The sequence below is a fragment of the Condylura cristata genome, unplaced genomic scaffold (assembly GCF_000260355.1).
Source record: "Condylura cristata isolate star-nosed mole 26May11 unplaced genomic scaffold, ConCri1.0 scaffold00020, whole genome shotgun sequence".
Classification (NCBI taxonomy): Eukaryota; Metazoa; Chordata; class Mammalia; order Eulipotyphla; family Talpidae; genus Condylura; species Condylura cristata.
Window position 1 is genome coordinate 13,360,480 of NW_004567121.1, and position 8,284 is coordinate 13,368,763.

General features: G+C 44.4%; 1 protein-coding gene across 3 annotated transcripts in view; it reads right to left on the minus strand.

Annotated features, from left to right (window-relative positions):
* Positions 1-8,284, minus strand: part of MSH6 (mutS homolog 6) — a 93,774-nt gene that overhangs the window by 10,071 nt on the left and 75,419 nt on the right. For 2 of the 3 annotated variants that reach the window (XM_012727463.1, XM_012727464.1), the window contains exons 2-3: positions 2,798-3,000; positions 741-913 (exon numbers count right to left, since the gene is read on the minus strand). In XM_012727463.1, the coding sequence (XP_012582917.1) occupies positions 741-913; positions 2,798-2,957 (333 nt within the window). In that variant the 5' untranslated portion in view covers positions 2,958-3,000. Of the gene's footprint in view, positions 1-740; positions 914-2,797; positions 3,001-7,979; positions 8,273-8,284 lie in introns of those variants that run through there. The other variant, XM_004686219.2, reaches the window with a different exon arrangement.

Here is an 8,284-nt window from a genome sequence, read left to right on the forward strand (position 1 = left end):
TGGTTTCACTCATAGCAGCATAATATAATGGACCAGGCGAGAAAATAACAAAAATAATTAACAACCATATACCAGAGACATTTTGCAGGGTGGAGTGGGGAATGGGATCAAAAATGGGGGGGAATGCACGGGATTATGGTGATGGCACACGGGTGACTTGGTGATGGGAAACCCGCGGGGATTACAATTGAGATGGAAAAAGAAAATGTACAAAATGATGTAAAAATAAACTTTTGTAAAAAATAAAAATGCAAAAAAAATAATAAAATAAATACATTAATTGAACCATTTCCTTAACAGCATTTAATTCACTCAAATAGTGACATTTGAAACCTAGGTTTTATTTCAAGGTTACTCAACATTTTCTACCAAAATACAAAAAAAAAAAAAAAAAAAACACCTGTAAAAGCATAAAGCTGGATAATTTCCAGATCCTCTCCACACCCTTACATAGAAGATCACTACCAGACAGATGAGCAGTGTCTTACACCATGATGTTCTGTCTCCAGCTCTCCACTTGCTACAAAAATGCTATTACCTCTTGCAGCATGCCTTCCAGCAAGATTTGGGAGCCTCTGAGATTCTGAAGTTATCTAACTTAACCTACAGTCCAGGGAGTTATGTGTATATGTATACGATAGAATATATATGAAATATTTACAAGACAAGAGAATATGATTTTCATGTCCCCTCTTTTCCATCACTCTCCTAACAAATAACAACAGTGCACTGTCCCAAACCTCCATCGCTTCTTCCTCTTCCTCTGGTTCTGAGGGTTCGTCACACACTGCCAATTCAAGCCTCTTAATCTTGTCTTTATTCAAGGCTTCATCTGCACGTTGCATTGCTCTGAGTATTTCAGGCTTTGCACTGTAAAAATGACCACCTTTCTGAGCGTCCTTCGATTTTGAACCTAAAAACATATACAGATTTGTAAACAAGAACTGTTGGTTGGATAATTAAGCTTAAACTTCAACACTTGCCCCACTGAACAATGACAATTAAGCCTAGTTTTTAATGTCCCATTATTATTTATGACACAGAACAATAAAAGTCCAAAAGGAATTTTCAGGAATAACTTCCAGTAAAACTGAAATTATGTACTTATAAGCTTGAAGTTGCTTTAACTGTTGGGTCACCCAGGAACACTTAAGTGTCTGATCTAGAACTATGGGCCTAATCAGGTAACCACCTCATCTCAGGTAAGGTATTGCAAAGACTGTAATATGTCAATTAAATGAAGTTATGATATTAAAAATACATCTGTACCCAAGGCAATTATAAAGGCTACATATTTTTTTAAAAACCTACTGTCAGATATCCTAACATTTTGGCAGGTTAACCCAGTTCAGATTTTGAATGTTTTATATTCCCCACCCCCAACAATTGCATCAAAATGTCTTACTGTGTTTTAAACTCCATTATAGTAAGCAATATTTCTACTGAGCAAAAGGTCACATGCAGATCACAAGAATAATGGCACAATTGGCTTAACCAGAAATGTTTTCTTCTTCCCAAAAATGTAATCAGAGAAACTGAATTTCTTGAAATTTAAGATTCAGGCGTTACATTATTTAACTTCTTTCTGTATACTAAAACTAGTAAGACAGCCTAAATTTCCATGGAAATTAGCAACTATGATGGCTACCTTAAAATAAAGCTACAGTTCTTCCTGTCTCTGAAGTGCTGCACCAAAACTATACAAGAAGTAAAATCACTTGTTGGATAGCTCCAAACTTCTCCCAAAGTGCCTCTGTAGCTGCACTCAGCCCCACACACTCAGGGACATGATTAGTCCCCAAAGTCCCTGATGCAAACATCACAACTAACTCATGCCCCCTCCCACACACCCAAATGCACAAAGGAACTCTTTTTTTTTTTTTAATTTAATCTATGCCCTCTGCTAATTTAGTCACATACACATATTGCTACAATTTGGATATTTAAGGCAAAGAAAATGCACAGGGGTGACTAGTCCTGGAAAAGGACCTAAAAGTCAACTGTCGTCAGCATGCCTTCTGTACCCCGGGGAGGATGTGCAATTTGACCAAATTGCACAGACTTGCTTTCCAGCTTACTTGGGAAACTTACCTTGTTCTGATTCTAAAACGCTCATCTCCCACCCTAGCCTACAGTGTCTAAGAATAATGGAAGAACACTTGCACTTGGGTGCACAGGCACTGCACCCACACTGTGCACACACTTGAATTCAAGTCACTAACAGGGCACACTTAGCCCCAGGGAAGCTACACCCATGTAGCTAATTTGTGTAGTAAGTAACCCCGGGCCTGAGAAGTTAAAGAGAATGTTAAGACACCAGAATTCTAAGGTGAAATGGCACAGATGTGGTCATAGATGAGGATTTTGGAATGTGCAGCCAGATAATGTAAATCACAGTCTGTCCTAGAAGACTCATTAAACTACATGCTATGTATTCTGAATGCATTGCTTTTCTTCTGGATCCTTAGAGATGGGAATTAACACTTTAATTTACCCTTTTTACATGTGAATTTGGTATTCTGGTCCAAATCATGAAGACCAACCAATTGTGAAATCATTTTCTCTTACGGGCATGATATTGCTGTAAAAAACCATTTATTTGTCAAGGACAGAAATAAAAATTGTGCTCCACACAAAATACTGGTGGAAGACAAGCTAACATTTTATCTCCTCCCCCCCCACCCCCCATGCTACAAACTTTCACAACACTCCTGCAATTTACATTTCAATTCACTCAGAGAAGCTAACACTTGGGCTCATGCATGCCTTTTCTCTCCCGGGCCCCTGCATCTCTTACCTGTATATGGTTTTAAAAGCCTTTTGCTAACCCAGCCTCTTGTTGGGCTGTCATCAAAAAACTGGACGTGAACTCGGACAGACTTCCCTTTCTCACGAATGAATGTCCCATCAAAGGGGTGGTTGTAAACCAGGCAAGGCCACCAGGGGTAACCCTCCATCTTAGCCCACACCAAGTCACCTGGTGAGAAGTCACAAGAATTGCTGCCAAAAGGAAATACACCATGGATTAATATTTAAGTTGCTGCAAAGGCAATTACTCACAAATTAGCGATTCCAAAGAAGGTATTGTTAAGATTCCTTTCAAACCTTCTGAAATTAACATTTTTAATCAGATGAGTTGAAGATGTTTTTTAAAATATGCAAATATCACATGCTTATTTAACTATTAAGATAATCACAAATATAATGAATTCTGCTATTAAAGTGGAAAACTTTCTCATAATTATTCGCCATTTAAAAACGATGCCACAATTCTGGTAAATGATAGGAAAAAGAAACTGAGACTCATTGTACACTTTCTAAATTTGTGAAGAATCATACCTATACAGCAATATGGCCTATAATTGAGAACGGAATCTGACCCACAGTATTTTCTTAATTTTTAAGATTTATTTTATATATGCTTACAAGATCTGGGGTGTAGGCCAAAGATGAGAGGATTCACCAGAAAGACTGGGAAACAGAACAGGTGGACTGACTGAAACACACTGCTGAGGGGAGCAGCAGGCAGGGCCCAGGATCCAACTCAGGCCACAGTGATAGCTGGGTATCAGGCTGGTGATAGCTTGATAGCATGGAGATTTTAACCCCTGTGCGACCAGGGAGGCCCCAACCCACAGATTAACAATAGCAAACATATTTTGTACTTTGCTTAGTAAATATTACCTCTTTGTTTGGAACCTGTTCCCAACTCAGTGCCTATGTATCACAAACATTCCTAAAGTTACCTAATAAGCTTACTACTGCCTTCCCCTAATATCTACTTTAATGGAAAAACTCAAATCAACAGGTAAATGTCTAATGTGCTAAAAAATAATGAATACATTATGCCAGAAGAACAAAAGGAGATTCAATGTTTTCAAAACCTAAATCAGCCCTGAAGTCTTCCTGAAAAGGGGGAAATAGGAGGAGGAGGAAGTAAGAAATTCAGGTTTTTGTCTCAAGGGCCTTATAATATGTATTATACATTCTTCTCCACTTACAGAACTCTACCAAGACCTATACAAATTTATATAGCTTGATGTCAGGCTTACCACGTAAGATCATCTTTAAAAGCTATCTGCACAATTCAAGCTTCCACCATAAGTGCTTCCTCATTATTTATATATTTATTAATGGCAAACAAAGACCCACTGTGTGAAGTGCTTTTGTTCACAAGATTCCCTAATGTCAAGACAGCAGTTAAGTGGCCAGGAGCACTTTAGTGACAAAGCCTCTAGCACCCTGGTATCAGAAAACCGTAAGTTTTCTTTGTACCTAAGAGAACCCTAAAACGGTACTCTTGTAGCTGCTACTAGGAGGGAAATAAACCTTTCCTGTATAAGGACACTGTGAGACTCGAGTCAGGAACCTGATAGTAACTAGTAGAAGACTGGCCACACAGAGCAAATGCATGTTATATCAATGAGCACAGCTCCTAACAGAAAAGGTATTTTTGGCTCTAACTCCAGATTTCACACTATTGACCAACACCTCTTTTTCTGACAGGAGAAACAGAAGGAGTATCCACCTACCAAGCCTGGCTGCCTTTCTTAATGGCAACCAAATCCTTTAAAAAATGGAAAAGTGGTCCTCCCTGGTGGCACAGCGGGTTAAAGCACAGCACTGAGAAGCTAAAGCCACTTCCCCATGAGTTCGATTCCTGCCTGCCACGGAGGAGACCACATGGCGTGGCAGACCTCTCCTGGCCCGCCCGCTGCTCCCCTCAGCAGTGTACTTCGTAGATCTGCCTGTTCTGCTCCCCACTGTCTCTGGTGAACCCTCTCGTCGCCCCTGCACCTCTGGCCTGTATCCCAGTTCTGTATGCACAAATAAATAAATCTTTTTAAAAAAATGGAAAAGTGAGGGCCTCCCTGGTGGCACAGGGCTTAATGTCTCAGGGCTGTGGAGTTATCCCACATCCACTGCAGCCCTGGTTAGAGCCCAGGCCAAGGAGGTGACCCACATGGTACAGCAGATCTCTCCTGTCTCAACTATCCCCACCCCTGCACCTCTGGTCTCGTTTAGGAACTTAACTCCAGAAAAAAATTGAAGACAGCCTGACTGAGATGAAAAAAATGTACAAAAACAAGAATGATGTAAAAAAGGAAATTGTAACTTGTGAGAGTTCAAAAAAAAACTGAAGACAGCCCACAATGCCCATCTATCCTAAAAGTTCTCAAAATCACTTTGAACTGCTCTCATGTGGATTCCTTCCTCTCTCCCTCTCCCACAATCTAAATTATCACCACCTGTCTATTACTTCCGTCTCTCTCAACTCCTCTTACAAATCTTACCTCTCTGTCACCCACCCCCATCCTCTTCTCATCAAAGCCTCATACCTGATTTCCCCACCAAAGATATTTCAGCCAGGTGATGTTTCTAAAATACCGATTTTCCTTTATATTTCTGATAATTTTTCATTAAAAAAACAAACTGGTCTTCCTGATGGATTTCTTTAAACCGACAGAAGCAACAAGCATAAGGGAAAAAGTTCAAAATGGAGTTCTGCTCAAAAGATATAAATTGAGCAAGAGAATCCCCAGGATGGAGACTTTTGCATCACACATGTCTGACAAAGAACTAGAATAAAAAAGGCAAACCACTATCTGAAGCAACAAAATTTAGACGAAAAACACAAAACAGTGCTCAACATCTTTTCAAGATTTCAACTGACCTTCAGGCTAAGTCCAAATGTTCCTTGTGACCCATTAGTCTATTCTCGAGTGAGTGAATCTCTGCATATTTTGTCTGCCTAACTCTCTTCCTACCAGTCTAGCTGACTCCTTCTATCCTCAATTCTCAGACTAGAGAGAAAGCCTACTCTGACCTATGCACACCACCTTCTCCCCTGAAATGCAAAGAACTCAAATGCACTCTGCTTCTGTCCTGTTTCTACAACTGCTTTTTTATTTATACTGTCTGTTGTATTCACCATCCGCAACACTTCAAAGAGTAGATTCATGAACATTTGCTGAACGAATACCAAATCTATATACTGGAGCCACTAGAAGCCTATTACCAAACATCTTTCTTGACTACTCTAGAAACTCCCCCAGAGTAAGAAGTGCCCATGGAAAGAAGGCTGAATGTAAACACTGTCAGGCTTTTACAATTCTCCTGAATTTGACCCTCAAAAAACAAATAGCATGACCTACTGAATATGTAAAGCACAGCCAAACAATACAAGTCAGTGTAGCATGGATGCAGGAAGGGTGGATTCATATTCCAGAAAACACTGTGGGCCCTTCCTGGTGGCACAAGGGTTATGTTTCAAGTCTCAGCACTATCAAGCCATTGCCAGTCACTGCAGCATGAGTTCCATCCACAGCCAGGAAGCTAACCCACAGGCGCAGCAGACCTCCCCTGTGTCAGGCAGGCTCCCCTCAGCAGTGTATTTGTCAATTTACCTGTTCTGCTTCCCACTCCTGTGAATCCTTTCACCAGCCCCCTCCATCTCTGGCTTACACTCCAGTTTTTGTATACATAAAAATAAATCTTTTAAAAAGAAAATCTCCTATATAAAATGGAATAGTATCTATACATGACATATACTTTTGTCATCTCTAGAATACTGTGTAAATGGTGTGTAAATAGTTGTTATGTATATTGCTTAGCTAATGACAGGAGGGTCCAAACTTGTCCAGAAAACCATGACTCGTTGGCAGTTTACCTACAAAGGTACATCTTGTAGGTATACAAAGGTGTATTCCCCGCAGAGATTACGATCCCACTATAAAGCTGCCTCAAAGGGTGGCCGTAATCAGGGTAATGTCGGTTTTATTTAGTCAAAAAATCATCTGCATGACACCTAAACTGGCAAGAAATTCGATATCCACCACTCAGCACTACTAGTCAACTCTGATCTTGAGTATTTTTTCCTTCACCCTTTAATAATGGCTACCGTAACATTCTGTGCCAAATACAACACCTGGAATGCACCGTAAATTATGAGCTTTGCAAAACGTTGCCCACCGCCCCAACAAAAGACAGGTCAAGCCCTGGAGGTGCAACAACTGCCCAACGACAAGGCCATCTTTGCTTAGGCTGCCCCCACAGGATCGTCACTACACCCAAACCCAGGGTCAGATAAAGATCTTTAGAGGTGCACAACTCCTTAGGGGCCCCATTACCGCGTGGAATCACTAACAAGAGCACAGTCTCATAAAAAGACGTCTTTTTAAGTCGACGCAATCCTTCCACGAATGTCAAAATCGCTAATTTGTACATTTCTCACTCGCTCGGGCGCGCGCTCGCCAAGGACCCCCGAACGCCTCAGCGGATCCCAGCACCTCCGGCTCTCGCGCCCCGCCCCGCCCTCCTCACTCCGGCCAATCAGCGCCGCGGCCCGGGTACGGCACGCCCCCGGCACGCCCCCGGCGCTCCACCGACCCGCAGGCCCAGCGCCCGCCGCCATCCCGGGACTGGGCGTCCGCGCGTCAAAACCAAAAGTCCCCTAAGTTCCCCGCCCGCCCCCCAATTCACTAACCAACGCGGCAAGCCGCGAGCCGGCATCCCCAGGTCGGAGGCGCCCGCCGCCCCGCGGGCGACCCCTCTTTCCGCCATCCCTCCTCGCCCCGGGGCAGGCATCGATCGTCCCCTCCCCCGCGCAGCGTTCACCTCGACGAGCAGGCAAAGCGCCCGTCTCCCGCCCTCGTCCCGCTCCGCGCGGGCTCCCCTTTCTCCTTCCTACCCCAAGCACCTGCCACTCCCTCTCCCCCACCTAGCTCCTCCAAAGCACTCCTCCCCCTTCCTCCAAACTCTGAGCGTCCCCCAGCCCTCCCCTTCAACCCCTGTTCCTGCAGCCAATTTCCTCCTACCCTGTTTACAGCCGCCACCCCAACCCCACGATGCAAACTGAGCCCCGGCAGTCTTTCAACTTAAGTGCGCAGCCCCCCTCCTCCGAGCCCAGGACCTGGCCCCGCACCCCGCCTCGCGGGGCGCTCCCGCCCCCGCCCCCCCACTCATCCCCAGCCCACTACCTCGCAGGGACCGCGGGCGCCGCGGACCTCCGCAACCCTCCGTTGAGGCTCTTCGCCTTGGGCTGCGACGCGGAGCCCAGGGGCCCCGGTCTAGGCCCAGCCTCGCTCCAGGCCGCATCCCCGCCGGGGGATGGGGAGGCCCTAGTGGCCGCGGCGGCAGCGCCTCCTTCACTCGAAGCTCGGACTCGGCCCTTGCTGGCATTACTCGGCGCTGGAGACTTGGGGAAGAAGCTGTACAGCGTACTCTGTCGCGACATAGCGACGGCCGGGTGGCCCCAACCGCCCCAGTCGAACCCCAGCGCACG